The sequence below is a fragment of the Salvelinus alpinus genome, chromosome 7 (genome assembly GCF_045679555.1).
Source record: "Salvelinus alpinus chromosome 7, SLU_Salpinus.1, whole genome shotgun sequence".
Classification (NCBI taxonomy): Eukaryota; Metazoa; Chordata; class Actinopteri; order Salmoniformes; family Salmonidae; genus Salvelinus; species Salvelinus alpinus.
Window position 1 is genome coordinate 1,190,969 of NC_092092.1, and position 18,765 is coordinate 1,209,733.

The following is an 18,765-nucleotide window of genomic DNA, read 5'->3' on the forward strand; positions in this document are numbered from 1 at the left end:
TATCCCCAACACAGTTACTAGCGATGGAGATTGACACCCTTGAGAGGTTCAGTGCCACGGCTGATATTGTGATTCATCTTCTGGACACCAATGACAACACTCCCAGGTTCACCTCAGAGTATTACGTCGCACGTATCCCGGAAAACTCCCCCGGAGGCTCCAACGTAGTGTCTGTCACCGTGAGTACATCGGGATTATTCAACTCTATTCAAAAGGCCACTGCCAGCTAAATATGGTTACGTAATCTCCCAACAATAAACCACCGATAGATGAATATTAATGGTTAGGGTTAATTGGAAACTGAAAGGAAGCAGGGATTTTCAGCTTGTAGGAGTTCCACAAAATGTGATATTTTGCCAGGAGAGAGCTAACCCCTGTATGATTTACCTGCAGCATAGTGTCACTGAATGTTGATATTAATTGGTAGTGATATCCTGCTTTCTTCATACAATACTCCACTAAATGCACTTAACTATAAGTCGCTGTAGATAAGATCGTCTGCTAAATGACTCAAATGTAAACAGAAACTATGTAACCAGATTCATGCTGAAAGAAATACAAATTACTATTGAAACAACGATGATAACAATGTTGAAATAAAGTTAATATTGGACTATTATTTATTTTGGCATAAATCTGTTTCCGTAGCAGTATTATTATTTATACTGGTATATTACTAGTAGTAAATGTTTAGCGGGAATTACAGTTTGGTGAGATGGAAACAATCCCGTTAGGGTTTATCATATTGACCTTTACCCTGTGATGTCCTTGTGTGGCTGTGTGCTATTCACCCCAGGGAATTGGATAGAGCCTAGTAGACAGCCCCTGCCGGGGAGAAATCCCCCTCACACCGTGTATGACCTTATCCTCACACTGTTCCAATCAGCTAATGGAGAGTCATTGTATGACCTTCTCTCAGGAGTTGAGTCCCAATGGACTCCCAACTCAACAATATTGTCCACAAAAAAATAAGTTGTTAATATTATCATTAAATGGACACCATTATATGGTTATATATTAATTATGGATAGATAAAATGTTTGATAAAAGTTTATTTCCGGTGTGATTAGATTATTTTTTGAAGAGCCCGGAAATTCTCGTGAGCTTGATGTGCATGAGTCCCAACATTCTGACTCCTCTCCTCTATGCATTCTAACTTCTACTGTTTCCTCTAGTCTACTCTATGTTCCGTTCCAGTATTCTACCAGCATTCTAACTCCTATCCTCTAGTCTACTCTATGTTCCGTTCCAGTATTCTACCAGCATTCTAACTTCTATCCTCCAGTCTACTCTATGTTCCGTTCCAGTATTCTACCAGCATTCTAACTCCTATCCTCTAGTCTACTCTATGTTCCGGTCCAGTATTCTACCAGCATTCTAACTTCTATCCTCTAGTCTACTCTATGTTCCGGTCCAGTATTCTACCAGCATTCTAACTCCTATCCTCTAGTCTACTCTATGTTCCGTTCCAGTATTCTACCAGCATTCTAACTTCTATCCTCTAGTCTACTCTATGTTCCGGTCCAGTATTCTACCAGCATTCTAACTCCTATCCTCTAGTCTACTCTATGTTCCGGTCCAGTATTCTACCAGCATTCTAACTTCTATCCTCCAGTCTACTCTATGTTCCGTTCCAGTATTCTACCAGCATTCTAACTTCTATCCTCTAGTCTACTCTATGTTCCGTTCCAGTATTCTACCAGCATTCTAACTTCTATCCTCTAGTCTACTCTATGTTCCGGTCCAGTATTCTACCAGCATTCTAACTCCTATCCTCCAGTCTACTCTATGTTCCGTTCCAGTATTCTACCAGCATTCTAACTTCTATCCTCTAGTCTACTCTATGTTCCGTTCCAGTATTCTACCAGCATTCTAACTTCAATCCTCTAGTCTACTCTATGTTCCGTTCCAGTATTCTACCAGCATTCTAACTCCTATCCTCTAGTCTACTCTATGTTCCGTTCCAGTATTCTACCAGCATTCTAACTCCTATCCTCTAGTCTACTCTATGTTCCGTTCCAGTATTCTACCAGCATTCTAACTCCTATCCTCTAGTCTACTCTATGTTCCGTTCCAGTATTCTACAAGCATTCTAACTTCTATCCTCTAGTCTACTCTATGTTCCGTTCCAGTATTCTACCAGCATTCTAACTTCTATCCTCTAGTCTACTCTATGTTCCGTTCCAGTATTCTACCAGCATTCTAACTCCTATCCTCTAGTCTACTCTATGTTCCGGTCCAGTGTTCTACCAGCATTCTAACTCCTATCCTCTAGTCTACTCTATGTTCCGGTCCAGTATTCTACCAGCATTCTAACTTCTATCCTCTAGTCTACTCTATGTTCCGGTCCAGTGTTCTACCAGCATTCTAACTCCTATCCTCTAGTCTACTCTATGTTCCGGTCCAGTGTTCTACCAGCATTCTAACTCCTATCCTCTAGTCTACTCTATGTTCCGGTCCAGTATTCTACCAGCATTCTAACTTCTATCCTCTAATCTACTCTATGTTCCGGTCCAGTATTCTACCAGCATTCTAACTTCTATCCTCCAGTCTACTCTATGTTCCGTTCCAGTATTCTACCAGCATTCTAACTCCTATCCTCTAGTCTACTCTATGTTCCGTTCCAGTATTCTACCAGCATTCTAACTTCTATCCTCTAGTCTACTCTATGTTCCGTTCCAGTATTCTACCAGCATTCTAACTTCTATCCTCCAGTCTACTCTATGTTCCGTTCCAGTATTCTACCAGCATTCTAACTTCTATCCTCTAGTCTACTCTATGTTCCGGTCCAGTATTCTACCAGCATTCTAACTTCTATCCTCTAGTCTACTCTATGTTCCGGTCCAGTATTCTACCAGCATTCTAACTCCTATCCTCCAGTCTACTCTATGTTCCGGTCCAGTATTCTACCAGCATTCTAACTTCTATCCTCCAGTCTACTCTATGTTCCGGTCCAGTATTCTACCAGCATTCTAACTTCTATCCTCTAATCTACTCTATGTTCCGTTCCAGTATTCTACCAGCATTCTAACTCCTATCCTCTAGTCTACTCTATGTTCCGGTCCAGTATTCTACCAGCATTCTAACTTCTATCCTCTAGTCTACTCTATGTTCCGTTCCAGTATTCTACCAGCATTCTAACTTCTATCCTCTAGTCTACTCTATGTTCCGGTCCAGTATTCTACCAGCATTCTAACTTCTATCCTCCAGTCTACTCTATGTTCCGGTCCAGTATTCTACCAGCATTCTAACTCCTATCCTCTAGTCTACTCTATGTTCCGTTCCAGTATTCTACCAGCATTCTAACTTCTATCCTCCAGTCTACTCTATGTTCCGTTCCAGTATTCTATCCCACCAGTCTATTCTACCAGCATTCTAACTTCTATCCTCCAGTCTACTCTATGTTCCGTTCCAGTATTCTACCAGCATTCTAACTTCTATCCTCTAGTCTACTCTATGTTCCGTTCCAGTATTCTACCAGCATTCTAACTTCTATCCTCTAGTCTACTCTATGTTCCGTTCCAGTATTCTACCAGCATTCTAACTTCTATCCTCCAGTCTACTCTATGTTCCGGTCCAGTATTCTACCAGCATTCTAACTTCTATCCTCTAGTCTACTCTATGTTCCGTTCCAGTATTCTACCAGCATTCTAACTTCTATCCTCTAGTCTACTCTATGTTCCGTTCCAGTATTCTACCAGCATTCTAACTTCTATCCTCCAGTCTACTCTATGTTCCGTTCCAGTATTCTACCAGCATTCTAACTTCTATCCTCTAGTCTACTCTATGTTCCGTTCCAGTATTCTACCTGCATTCTAACTTCTATCCTCTAGTCTACTCTATGTTCCGGTCCAGTATTCTACCAGCATTCTAACTTCTATCCTCTAGTCTACTCTATGTTCCGGTTCAGTATTCTACCAGCATTCTAACTTCTATCCTCCAGTCTACTCTATGTTCCGTTCCAGTATTCTACCAGCATTCTAACTTCTATCCTCCAGTCTACTCTATGTTCCGTTACAGTATTCTACCAGCATTCTAACTTCTATCCTCTAGTCTACTCTATGTTCCGTTCCAGTATTCTACCAGCATTCTAACTCCTATCCTCCAGTCTACTCTATGTTCCGTTCCAGTATTCTACCAGCATTCTAACTTCTATCCTCTAGTCTACTCTATGTTGTTCCGTTCCAGTATTCTACCAGCATTCTAACTTCTATCCTCTAGTCTACTCTATGTTCCGTTCCAGTATTCTACCAGCATTCTAACTTCTATCCTCCAGTCTAGTCTATGTTCCGGTCCAGTATTCTACCAGCATTCTAACTTCTATCCTCTAGTCTACTCTATGTTCCGTTCCAGTATTCTACCAGCATTCTAACTTCTATCCTCTAGTCTACTCTATGTTCCGTTCCAGTATTCTACCAGCATTCTAACTTCTATCCTCCAGTCTACTCTATGTTCCGTTCCAGTATTCTACCAGCATTCTAACTTCTATCCTCCAGTCTACTCTATGTTCCGTTCCAGTATTCTACCAGCATTCTAACTTCTATCCTCTAGTCTACTCTATGTTCCGTTCCAGTATTCTACCAGCATTCTAACTTCTATCCTCTAGTCTACTCTATGTTCCGGTTCAGTATTCTACCAGCATTCTAACTTCTATCCTCCAGTCTACTCTATGTTCCGTTCCAGTATTCTACCAGCATTCTAACTTCTATCCTCCAGTCTACTCTATGTTCCGTTCCAGTATTCTACCAGCATTCTAACTTCTATCCTCTAGTCTACTCTATGTTCCGTTCCAGTATTCTACCAGCATTCTAACTCCTATCCTCCAGTCTACTCTATGTTCCGTTCCAGTATTCTACCAGCATTCTAACTCCTATCCTCTAGTCTACTCTATGTTCCGTTCCAGTATTCTACCAGCATTCTAACTTCTATCCTCCAGTCTACTCTATGTTCCGTTCCAGTATTCTACCAGCATTCTAACTCCTATCCTCCAGTCTACTCTATGTTCCGTTCCAGTATTCTACCAGCATTCTAACTCCTATCCTCTAGTCTACTCTATGTTCCGTTCCAGTATTCTACCAGCATTCTAACTTCTATCCTCCAGTCTACTCTATGTTCCGGTCCAGTATTCTACCAGCATTCTAACTTCTATCCTCTAGTCTACTCTATGTTCCGGTCCAGTATTCTACCAGCATTCTAACTCCTATCCTCTAGTCTACTCTATGTTCCGGTCCAGTATTCTACCAGCATTCTAACTTCTATCCTCCAGTCTACTCTATGTTCCGGTCCAGTATTCTACCAGCATTCTAACTTCTATCCTCTAGTCTACTCTATGTTCCGGTCCAGTATTCTACCAGCATTCTAACTTCTATCCTCTAGTCTACTCTATGTTCCGGTCCAGTATTCTACCAGCATTCTAACTTCTATCCTCCAGTCTACTCTATGTTCCGGTCCAGTATTCTAACTCCCTTTTTCTTGGTCCTGTTCCAGGCCAATGATCCAGATTCTGGCCTTTGGGGTGAAGTCAAATACTCCATCTATGGTTCCAGAACTGATTTGTAAGTATAGTAGAGTCCTGCCAACACCAATGATTGTTGGACATGATGATCTGTGTAAAATCACTTCCTCAGTTGATGTGGAGCCAGTTGAATAGATCAAAATGGTCAAAAATGATCACTTATACAATATCATTATTCGTGCCATCTGGTTATGCGTTGGGACAGATTATTCTTTATATTGGGACACTACATTACATCCCTTTTTTTTTTACCCTTAAGTGTGACGTTACTGTACTTATGTGTGGGAAATTGTTCTTTAACTGTCACGTTCTGACCATAGTTCTTGTGTGTTTTGCTTGTTTTAGTGTTGGTCAGGACGTGAGCTGGGTGGGCATTCTATGTTGTGTGTCTAGTTTGTCTGTTTCTGTGTTTGGCCTAATATGGTTCCCAATCAGAGGCAGGTGTTTTGTGTTGTCTCTGATTGGGAATCATATATAGGTGGCTTGTTTTGTGTTGGGGTTTGTGGGTGGTTGTTTCCTGTCTCTGTGTTTTCTCTGTACCAGCTAGGACTGTATCGGTTTGCCACATTTTGTTATTTTGTAATTGTTAAGTGTTCACTGTTTATCATTATTAAATATGTTGAGCACCAACTACGCTGCGTCTTGGTCCGATCCCTGTTACACCCTCTCTTCTCGTGAAGAGAGGGAAGGCTGCCGTTACATTAACAGGACAAAGTAAAAAAAATAACTTGAGTGCGTTTTTAAATAATCTCTTAAATAATCTCTTAGATTCTTCCCCTTTGGTTGTAAAATGGGAGCAGCCAGTATCCCAGTATATTGTCTTGGCTCTGCTGGTAGACGGTAGCTCCTCTCCTCTCTCCTGTACAGCTTCCTCTAAGATGGCAGCAAGATACTGACTGGTTAATCTCGTAATTGGATTGTAGGGTAAGAAATAGCCTGCCAGGCTTGGATGCCTCATGTAGAGAGGGCCAATTAACATGCAATGTGACAGCTGGAACTCTGATATGGAAAGCAAGGCAGGCAAGGCTGCAATACAGGCAGTACATTGAAAAAATAACTGTCAATTTATCTTCCAGTTTTGCTTGCCGTCTTGAGTCAAATTCAAATTCTAAACGTGTGAAAGTTAACAGGTTGCTTTGTATTTGTTAATTTTCACAGGGAATACGTTGTGAAAAGAAAATGATTGAAAATGGCTGAATATGTGCCGCTTTCACAACATTGGACATACAAAATGTGTACTGGACAAATAATTACCTTTGTGGATAATACAGAAAACTTTATCCAGCATCTGGACCACAGGACTTCTTGACAATTTTTTTACCACAAGTTTTAATCCAAGATTAAACTGTAGCGCACAGTACATACAGTGCATAACATTGACTGTTACATAACTGCCAATTGACTGTCAATATCCTACCAATATACTCTTAATATACTGCTAATTTACTACCATACTGTCAATATTCTACCAATATACTTCTAAAATACTGCCAATATACTGTTAGTATACTGCCAATATGCTGCTAAAATTCTGCCAATATATTCTTCCAATATAATGCTATCATATAGCCAATATACTCCCAATATACTACTAATATACTGTCAATATACTGCCAATGCACTCTCTGTTGTGTATTCCAGGTTTCTCATCCATCCGTCTTCAGGCATCATATACACCCAGGCCTGGGCCACTCTGGATGCTGAGGTCAAGTCCAAGTACAACTTCTACGTGAAGGCAGAGGACACAGAGGGCAAGTACAGCCTGGCGGAGGTGTTCGTCACTGTCCTGGACATCAACGACCATGTTCCAGAGTTCGATGACAGCCTTGTGGAGCGGACCATGGTCATTGGTGCACCTGTTAGAGTAGAGGTATGTACAGTAGCTATAAGATAAGACGACAGTATTATATAGATCCCTATAGGAGGTATGTACAGTAGCCATGTGGTGTGTAGAGGTGTTCCCTAGGTGTTCACTGGCCATCGGTCCGGTTTGGTCCTAGTATACACTGTATGAATCATTACAACTCTAGTATACACTGTATGAATCGTTACAACCCTAGTTAACACTGTATGAATCGTTACAACCCTAGTTAACACTGTATGAAACATTACAACCCTAGTTAACACTGTATGAATCATTACAACCCTAGTTAACACTGTATGAATCGTTACAACCCTAGTATACACTGTATGAATCGTTACAACCCTAGTTAACACTGTATGAATCGTTACAACCCTAGTTAACACTGTATGAATCATTACAACCCTAGTTAACACTGTATGAATCATTACAACCCTAGTATACACTGTATGAATCATTACAACTCTAGTATACACTGTATGAATCGTTACAACCCTAGTTAACACTGTATGAATCGTTACAACCCTAGTTAACACTGTATGAATCATTACAACCCTAGTTAACACTGTATGAATCATTACAACCCTAGTTAACACTGTATGAATCGTTACAACCCTAGTTAACACTGTATGAATTGTTACAACCCTAGTTAACACTGTATGAATCATTACAACCCTAGTTAACACTGTATGAATCGTTACAACCCTAGTTAACACTGTATGAATCGTTACAACCCTAGTTAACACTGTATGAATCGTTACAATCCTAGTATACACTGTATGAATCATTACAACCCGAGTATACACTGTTTGAATCGCTACAACCCTAGTTAACACTGTATGAATCGTTACAATCCTAGTTAACACTGTATGAATCATTACAACCCTAGTTAACACTGTATGAATCATTACAACCCTAGTTAACACTGTATGAATCGTTACAACCCTAGTTAACACTGTATGAATCGTTACAACCCTAGTTAACACTGTATGAATCGTTACAACCCTAGTTAACACTGTATGAATCGTTACAACCCTAGTTAACACTGTATGAATCGTTACAACCCTAGTTAACACTGTATGAATCATTACAACCCTAGTTAACACTGTATGAATCATTACAACCCTAGTTAACACTGTATGAATCGTTAAAACCCTAGTTAACACTGTATGAATCGTTACAACCCTAGTTAACACTGTTTGAATCGTTACAACCCTAGTTAACACTATGAATCATTACAACCCGAGTATACACTGTATGAATCGTTACAACCCTAGTTAACACTGTATGAATCATTACAACCCTAGTTAACACTGTATGAATCATTACAACCCTAGTTAACACTGTATGAATCGTTACAACCCTAAATACACTTTATGAATCGTTCAACCCTACTTAACACTGTATATTGAATGTTTGTCTTTGTTGGATGATAATTACCTGAAATGTAAAATGTGAACGTATCCAGAACCGCTTCAGTATATATACAGTATATATCTATTTTTAAGTCATGTGTTTGGTTTTGCCGCTTTTTCCTTGTTTCATTCAGGCAATAGATGCCGATGCAGGGTCGCCCAATAACATCATTGAGTATTCCATCATGCACGCTGAGCCGAACAACATCTTCGACATCAACGCGGAGACGGGAGAGATCAACCTGAAGTCGTACATCAAGTCCATGGAGATCGTGCAGAACATCACCAAGCAGAAAGACTGCAGGTGGTCTCTGGTGGTCCAAGCCCGGGACCGAGGGTCTCCGTCCTTCAGCACTACCGCCGTGGTCAACATCGACATCACTGAGGCGGTAAGTTCAATGTTTCCTGGCCTTAACCCTAACCTAAACCTAACTCAAACCTTAACCTAACTCTAACTCTAACCCTAACCTTAACCTAACTCTAATCTTATCCTAATTCTAACCCTAACCTTAACCTAATTCTAACCCTAACTGTAGAGTTATAAACTTAACTTAACTCTAACTCTAACCTTAACCTTAACCTTAACCTAACTCTAACCTTAACCTAACTCTAACCTTAACCTTAACCTAACTCTAACCCTAACCTTAACCTAACTCTAACCTTAACCTAACTCTAACCTTAACCTAACTCTAACCCTAACCTTAACCTAACTCTAACCTTAACCTAACTCGAACCCTAACCTTAACCTAACCCGATCCCTAACCTAACTCTAACCTTAACCTAACTCTAACTCTAACCTTAACCTAACTCTAACCTAATTCTAACCCTAACCCTAACCTTAACCTAATTCTAACCCTAACTGTAGAGTTATAAACTTAACCTAACTCTAACTCTAACCTTAACCCAACTCTAACCTTAACCTAACTCGAACCTTAACCTAACCCTAACCCTAACCTTAACCTAATTCTAACCCTAACTGTAGAGTTATAAACTTAACCTAACTCTAACTCTAACCCTAACCTTAACCTAACTCGAACCCTAACCTAACTCTAACCGTAGAGTTATAACCCTAACCCTAATCTAACCGTAATGCTGACCCAATGTTCCCTCTAAGCTGCAGCTCCCCACGACTGCCACTTAGAAATATCAGTCCACAGAGAGATGCAGGAGATTGAATTTTCACTCAACTTTCTAGAGCAGTGGTCACGAACCGGTTGATCGCGATCGACTGGTCCATCTCCTAGGCATTCCTAGTCGATCGCCAAACATTTCTGTTAAAAAAACAACAACAATAAAGCCTTGTGTTCCTTTTTATTTATTATGTCTTGTGCTGTTGGTGGTAGATGCACCAGATTCAGCTGCCCTGCCCTCTGGGTAGGAGAACTGTTGCCATTTTGAAAATGTCTTATGTCTGAAGGACCCGTAGATAAACAGGTTAATGCCCTGCGTGTTTTCTGGGAATGTAGGCTTACATTGAACACCACACATTGGCTGCTATTGTAGGCTGAATGATAGAACAGCTATGTCCATGGTCAAATGTTATGGGATGCATTTTCTCCGTTGTTTTTGATGGTAGGACACTCTGGTAGGCCTACATTATGATCAAATAGCCACAACAGCCTACTTGACCACTGTTAAAACTTTAACTTAAAGTGGTTACAGCCTCAGTGTTTACAGTAAAACTTTAACTTAAAGTGGTTACAGCCTCAGTGTTTACAGTAAAACTAACTTAAAGTGGTTACAGCCTCAGTGTTTTAGCCTCAGTGTTTACAGTAAAACTGTAAATTAAAGTGGTTACAGCCTCAGTGTTTACAGTAAAACTGTAACTTAAAGTGGTTACAGCCTCAGTGTTTTAGCCTCAGTGTTTACAGTAAAACTGTAAATTAAAGTGGTTACAGCCTCAGTGTTTACAGTAAAACTGTAACTTAAAGTGGTTACAGCCTCAGTGTTTTAGCCTCAGTGTTTACAGTAAAACTGTAAATTAAAGTGGTTACAGCCTCAGTGTTTTAGCCTCAGTGTTTACAGTAAAACTGTAAATTAAAGTGGTTACAGCCTCAGTGTTTACAGTAAATGCGCGCTGGAAGTTGCACAGAAGTTTCACAACGTTCAAGTTTGTGCTCAGCAGACCTGAAATTAGCTCTGTGTCAGTTTCTTTTTTGCTGACTACGGCTGTGGTGAGCATCGGCATCACTGGGTTGTAAGAGTTTAAACCTAAGTTACCTAACCCTTACCTTAACTAACCCAAACCCTTAACTAACCCAAATCCATAGCCTTCTAACCTTAACTAACCCAAACCCTTACAATAGCCTTCTAACCTTAACCCTTAACTAACCCAAACCCATAGCCTTCTAACCTTAACTAACCCAAACCCTTAACATAGCCATCTAACCTAAACCCTTAACTAACCCAAACCCATAGCCTTCTAACCTTAACTAACCCAAACCCTTACAATAGCCATCTAACCTAAACCCTTACCATAGCCTTCTAACCTTAACTAACCCAAACCCTTAACATAGCCATCTAACCTAAACCCTTACCATAGCCTTCTAACATTAACTAACCCAAAGTCTTACAATAGCCATAGCATATTTTAAACAGTTTACTATACTGAAGTAACAAACATGAAGTCACTTATTTTCAGACCCAGTGTCTATTTGAGCCCCTTTTGTCAGAAGAACAGAGTAATCTCTCATATCAACCCAGAGACCCAGTAGCTGTCAATGGCAGTGCTTTGTGAACCTGTCACAGGGACTTAATCCTCATCAGAAACATGCTAGTGAACAGATGGATCAGACAGTTCCTGATGAGCCCACCACATAGGGAATAGATTGTGATTTGGGTCACATCCTAAGCCTCTATGATCAACAGTCACAGCAGGCTGGGATGAATGGATCAGCATCAAAGCATATCTCGTAATATCATATATGCCAGTTAACAGATGTTTTTATCCAAAGTGACTTACATACTTGATTAGCGCATGTATGAGCTTCCTGTGGGAATTGAACCCTCAACTTTGGTGTTGCTGGACCCATGCTTATACCAACTGAGCCACAAAAGACCACCTGCAGTCATCATGTTGCTACTGTTATAGAGATGTAGTCTGTCTGGGGCTCCTGTGTCAGTACTGTTATAGAGATGTAGTCTGTCTGGGGCTCTGTCAGTACTGTTATAGAGATGTAGTCTGTCTGGGGCTCCTCTGTCAGTACTGTTATAGAGATGTAGTCTGTCTAGGGCTCCTCTGTCAGTACTGTTATAGAGATGTAGTCTGTCTGGGGCTCTGTCAGTACTGTTATAGAGATGTAGTCTGTCTGGGGCTCCTCTGTCAGTACTGTTATAGAGATGTAGTCTGTCTGGGGCTCCTCTGTCAGTACTGTTATAGAGATTTAGTCTGTCTGGGGCTCCTCTGTCAGTACTGTTATAGAGATGTAGTCTGTCTAGGGCTCCTCTGTCAGTACTGTTATAGAGATGTAGTCTGTCTGGGGCTCCTCTGTCAGTACTGTTATTGAGATGTAGTCTGTCTAGGGCTCCTCTGTCAGTACTGTTATAGAGATGTAGTCTGTCTGAGGCTCCTCTGTCAGTACTGTTATAGAGATGTAGTCTGTCTGGGGCTCCTCTGTCAGTACTGTTATAGAGATGTAGTCTGTCTAGGGCTCCTCTGTCAGTACTGTTATAGAGATGTAGTCTGTCTGAGGCTCCTCTGTCAGTACTGTTATAGAGATGTAGTCTGTCTGGGGCTCCTCTGTCAGTACTGTTATAGAGATGTAGTCTGTCTGGGGCTCCTCTGTCAGTACTGTTATAGAGATGTAGTCTGTCTGGGGCTCCTCTGTCAGTACTGTTATAGAGATGTAGTCTGTCTAGGGCTCCTCTGTCAGTACTGTTATAGAGATGTAGTCTGTCTAGGGCTCCTCTGTCAGTACTGTTATAGAGATGTAGTCTGTCTAGGGCTCCTCTGTCAGTACTGTTATAGAGATGTAGTCTGTCTGGGGCTCCTCTGTCAGTACTGTTATAGAGATGTAGTCTGTCTGGGGCTCCTCTGTCAGTACTGTTATAGAGATGTAGTCTGTCTAGGGCTCCTCTGTCAGTACTGTTATAGAGATGCAGTCTGTCTAGGGCTCCTCTGTCAGTACTGTTATAGAGATGTAGTCTGTCTGAGGCTCCTCTGTCGGTACTGTTATAGAGATGTAGTCTGTCTGGGGCTCCTCTGTCAGTACTGTTATAGAGATGTAGTCTGTCTGGGGCTCCTCTGTCAGTACTGTTATAGAGATGTAGTCTGTCTGGGGCTCCTCTGTCAGTACTGTTATAGAGATGTAGTCTGTCTGGGGCTCCTCTGTCGGTGCTTGGATCATCCATGTCTGACCTCTGACCTCACTGCTTGCCTACATGCTTTGGACCAAAATGGTGAAAGTTTAAAGTGTTTGATAATCTAGTCCCGTGATTAAAAGTATTTCTCTTTGTGCTCTTTTACAGACTCAAGTCAATGGGCCTATGGCAGCTTTTTTATTGCAAAGTAGGGACAACCCAATGAAGGCCCTTGGCATGGTCGCTGGTGTCATCAGCATATTGGTAGGGGTCACTGTCTTGATCTCCACGGCTACGTTCTTGCGCAACACCAAGTCCAACAGGATAATGCCGGCACGCCGCATCGTCATCAGACGGAGACCGCCAAGGGACCGCAAGCCGTGGACTTTTAACGTACCGTTCCGTGGTAGCGGAAATGACTCGTCGAACAAGTTCATTGTAGGCGACCAGGAAGCAGGGAATGTCAACATCAACCTCAACAACAAAAGCGGCCCCCGGTGGTCCAGGTCAAAACCCAAGCCAACGCCCCCTAGAGCTCCCTGCCTGCCCCCTCCATCCTGCCCTCCTCAGTCCTCCAACCCCAGGCCCAGTGAGAGGCCCCGGCACTGGGCAGCAGTGCCCACCGTCTCTGGGGGCCTGACCTCCACTGGTTCCAGGAGATCCAGCCAGAGCAGGGAGATCAACATCGGCTCTGACACTTCTAGGATCCCCGTCAGCTCAGCCCTGGTCTCTGAACTCAAAATGAGACTAGAGCAGAAAATCATTGAGAGCAACTCAAGCTATTATTGAACCCGATAGTTGTAGTGTGTGCTTGCACTCTAACCAATCTCTCAGTAATTGTCTCGACTTCTGAAGGTTACTCAGTCCTAGAATTGTAAAACTGCAAATGTAAAGGAAGGTTAACCGCTAGGCTCTTAACCGCTAGACTCTTAACCGCTAGGCTCTTAACCGCTAGGCTCTTAACCGCTAGACTATTAACCGCTAGACTCTTAACCGCTAGACTCTTAACCGCTAGACTCTTAAACGCTAGACTCTTAACCGCTAGGCTCTTAACCGCTAGGCTCTTAACCGCTAGGCTCTTAACCGCTAGACTCTTAACCTCTAGGCTCTTAACCTCTAGGCTCTTAACCGCTAGACTATTAACCGCTAGACTCTTAACCGCTAGACTCTTAACCGCTAGACTCTTAACCGCTAGACTCTTAACCGCTAGACTCTTAACCGCTAGGCTCTTAACCTCTAGGCTCTTAACCTCTAGGCTCTTAACCGCTAGACTCTTAACCGCTAGGCTCTTAACCGCTAGACTCTTAACCGCTAGGCTCTTAACCGCTAGGCTCTTAACCTCTAGGCTCTTAACCTCTAGACTCTTAACCGCTAGACTCTTAAACGCTAGACTCTTAACCGCTAGGCTCTTAACCGCTAGGCTCTTAACCGCTAGGCTCTTAACCGCTAGACTCTTAACCGCTAGGCTCTTAACCGCTAGACTCTTAACCGCTAGACTATTAACCGCTAGACTCTTAACCGCTAGGTTCTTAACCGCTAGACTCTTAACCGCTAGACTCTTAACCGCTAGACTCTTAACCGCTAGACTCTTAACCGCTAGGCTCTTAACCTCTAGGCTCTTAACCTCTAGGCTCTTAACCGCTAGACTCTTAACCGCTAGGCTCTTAACCGCTAGACTCTTAACCGCTAGGCTCTTAACCGCTAGGCTCTTAACCTCTAGGCTCTTAACCTCTAGACTCTTAACCGCTAGGCTCTTAACCGCTAGGCTCTTAACCGCTAGACTCTTAACCGCTAGACTCTTAACCGCTAGACTCTTAACCGCTAGGCTCTTAACCTCTAGGCTCTTAACATCAGGTTAATTTCCTTTAAAAATGTTATTGACGACACAATTTCAAAAGCAAGTCCTTTGTCAAAGCAATGTTGCAACACATTTTATTGAACCTATTTTTAATCCAACCACTTCTACATGTGTTCTTTAAAGATGTTAACATCACGTTGGATACTGGGGCCCTGGTCCAGAATAGTGCAGTATTTAGGGAATAGGATGCATCTTGGTTGAGCGCCCTCTGTCATCCAGCATTAGAAATAACTAGACATGTTTCTGCTCTGCCATCTTGAGATCATGTCATGGGATCCTTTATTAGATACGTCTTTGCATTGCTGCCATCTTGAGATCATGTCATGGGATCCTTTATTAGATACGTCTTTGCATTGCTGACATCTTGAGATCATGTCATGGGATCCTTTATTAGATACGTCTTTGCATTGCTGACATCTTGAGATCATGTCATGGGATCCTTTATTAGATACGTCTTTGCATTGCTGACATCTTGAGATCATGTCATGGGATCCTTTATTAGATACGTCTTTGCATTGCTGACATCTTGAGATCATGTCATGGGATCCTTTATTAGATACGTCTTTGCATTGCTGCCATCTTGAGATCATGTCATGGGATCCTTTATTAGATAAGTCTTTGCATTGCTGCCATCTTGAGATCATGTCATGGGATCCTTTATTAGATACGTCTTTGCATTGCTGACATCTTGAGATCATGTCATGGGATCCTTTATTAGATACGTCTTTGCATTGCTGCCATCTTGAGATCATGTCATGGGATCCTTTATTAGATACGTCTTTGCATTGCTGACATCTTGAGATCATGTCATGGGATCCTTTATTAGATACGTCTTTGCATTGCTGACATCTTGAGATCATGTCATGGGATCCTTTATTAGATACGTCTTTGCATTGCTGACATCTTGAGATCATGTCATGGGATCCTTTATTAGATACGTCTTTGCATTGCTGCCATCTTGAGATCATGTCATGGGATCCTTTATTAGATACGTCTTTGCATTGCTGCCATCTTGAGATCATGTCATGGGATCCTTTATTAGATACATCTTTGCATTGCTGCCATCTTGAGATCATGTCATGGGATCCTTTATTAGATACGTCTTTGCATTGCTGACATCTTGAGATCATGTCATGGGATCCTTTATTAGATACGTCTTTGCATTGCTGCCATCTTGAGATCATGTCATGGGATCCTTTATTAGATACGTCTTTGCATTGCTGCCATCTTGAGATCATGTCATGGGATCCTTTATTAGATACGTCTTTGCATTGCTGCCATCTTGAGATCATGTCATGGGATCCTTTATTAGATACGTCTTTGCATTGCTGCCATCTTGAGATCATGTCATGGGATCCTTTATTAGATACGTCTTTGCATTGCTGCCATCTTGAGATCATGTCATGGGATCCTTTATTAGATACATCTTTGCATTGCTGCCATCTTGAGATCATGTCATGGGATCCTTTATTAGATACGTCTTTGCATTGCTGACATCTTGAGATCATGTCATGGGATCCTTTATTAGATACGTCTTTGCATTGCTGCCATCTTGAGATCATGTCATGGGATCCTTTATTAGATACGTCTTTGCATTGCTGCCATCTTGAGATCATGTCATGGGATCCTTTATTAGATACGTCTTTGCATTGCTGCCATCTTGAGATCATGTCATGGGATCCTTTATTAGATACGTCTTTGCATTGCTGCCATCTTGAGATCATGTCATGGGATCCTTTATTAGATACGTCTTTGCATTGCTGCCATCTTGAGATCATGTCATGGGATCCTTTATTAGATACGTCTTTGCATTGCTGCCATCTTGAGATCATGTCATGGGATCCTTTATTAGATACGTCTTTGCATTGCTGACATCTTGAGATCATGTCATGGGATCCTTTATTAGATACGTCTTTGCATTGCTGCCATCTTGAGATCATGTCATGGGATCCTTTATTAGATACGTCTTTGCATTGCTGCCATCTTGAGATCATGTCATGGGATCCTTTATTAGATACGTCTTTGCATTGCTGCCATCTTGAGGGAAACAACATGTTAACATGAATGTCTGAGGGGGAAATACTGAGCCATGTCTGAGGGAAGGATTACTGCGCATTTATGTGTAAACAGAACTGAACGTGTGTTCCTCACATTTCCTGAAAAGTTGTATTTTATTTGCTTTAAGACCATGCAATGTTTTCATTAATAGTGCTTTAATATAGAATACGGATTAATATGTAAGCTATGTTGCCTGGCAAATGTACTCACTTTTACTTGTGCGTCAGAGCGATAATGCAGCTAACTGTATATAAGACAGCTATAAAATATGAGATATTCTTGACAGGATAAATGCCATTTAAAACATAAAGTGCTCATAGACCTCTGTAGTGACATTCTTTTTGTTTCAATTTTAAAGTTGAAAGTTTTCTTGTTTTTCAATCAACCAACAAAACACATTCCACATTCACAGATGTGACAGACTTTTTTTTTTTAATGAAAAAACAATAATAATAATAATAAAAAAATATATTTAAAAAAACTAAAAAAAAAAATCTAATTTGAAATAAATAAAAACAACTTGCAGCAGCGCTATCAAGGTTCTTGTTAGCTATTTCCAACCTTAGCTGAGACGACGAGCAAATAATTCGTTTTTACAGCACTTTATTACACAACATGTATCCGCTCATCTCCCTCATCACCCCATTCACTCTGTCCAATTTGAAATATCGTTGAGTAGTGGAGACCAGAGTCTATCAAACTTGGTTCTGTCTCTTGCGGAGGTCATCAGTGAGCTTTTCAAGAGGGAGAAAGTCAACCATCTGGTCAATCCACATTTTAAATGTAGGAGAAGAATTAGTGTAGTGACATTCTAATGGTGTCGGTCATATTTTGAAGTAGAAACGTAGAAGATTCTGAAGCTCTTGTTTCAAATTACTCGCTTTTTTTTCTTAAATGCTTTTGCATTTCTAAAGGGTAATATTTTAATTGGGTGGATTGGTGTTGGTGGTGGATTGGTGGTGGATTGGTATTGGTGGTGGATTGGTATTGGTGGTGGATTGGTGTTGGATTGGTATTGGTGGTGGATTGGTGTTGGATTGGTGTTGGATTGGTGTTGGATTGGTGTTGGATTGGTATTGGTGTTGGATTGGTGTGTTGGATTGGTGTTGGATTGGTGTTGGATTGGTGTTGGATTGGTGTTGGATTGGTGTTGGATTGGTATTGGTGGTGGATTGGTGTTGGATTGGTGTTGGATTGGTATTGGTGGTGGATTGGTGTTGGATTGGTGTTGGATTGGTATTGGTGGTGGATTGGTGTTGGATTGGTATTAGTATTAGATTGGTGGTGGATTGGTATTGGTGGATTGGTATTGGTGGTGGAATTGGATTGGTGTTGGTGGTGGATTGGTGGTGGATTGGTGTTGGATTGGTGTTGGATTGGTGTTGGATTGGTATTGGTGGTGGATTGGTGTTGGATTGGTATTGGTGTTGGATTGGTGTTGGATTGGTGTTGGATTGGTGTTGGATTGGTATTGGTGGTGGATTGGTGTTGGATTGGTATTGGTGGTGGATTGGTGTTGGATTGGTGTTGGATTGGTGTTGGATTGGTGTTGGATTGGTATTGGTGGTGGATTGGTGGTGGATTGGTATTGGTGGTGGATTGGTGTTGGATTGGTATTGGTGGTGGATTGGTGTTGGATTGGTATTAGTATTAGATTGGTGGTGGATTGGTATTGGTGGATTGGTATTGGTGGTGGTGGTGGATTGGTGGTGGATTGGTGTTGGATTGGTGTTGGATTGGTATTGGTGGGTTGGATTGG

The 18,765-nt window shown here is 41.5% G+C and overlaps 1 protein-coding gene across 1 annotated transcript in view; it reads left to right on the top strand.

The window, feature by feature from the left end:
- Nucleotides 1-14,082, top strand: part of LOC139580193 (cadherin-related family member 1a-like) — a 30,409-nt gene extending 16,327 nt beyond the window's left edge. The window contains exons 13-17 of the mRNA XM_071408772.1: nucleotides 15-179; nucleotides 5,488-5,555; nucleotides 7,157-7,385; nucleotides 8,926-9,180; nucleotides 13,259-14,082. Of these exons, the coding sequence (XP_071264873.1) occupies nucleotides 15-179; nucleotides 5,488-5,555; nucleotides 7,157-7,385; nucleotides 8,926-9,180; nucleotides 13,259-13,879 (1,338 nt within the window). The 3' untranslated portion in view covers nucleotides 13,880-14,082. The remainder of the gene's footprint in view (nucleotides 1-14; nucleotides 180-5,487; nucleotides 5,556-7,156; nucleotides 7,386-8,925; nucleotides 9,181-13,258) is intronic.
- The last annotated feature ends 4,683 nt before the right edge of the window (nucleotides 14,083-18,765 follow it).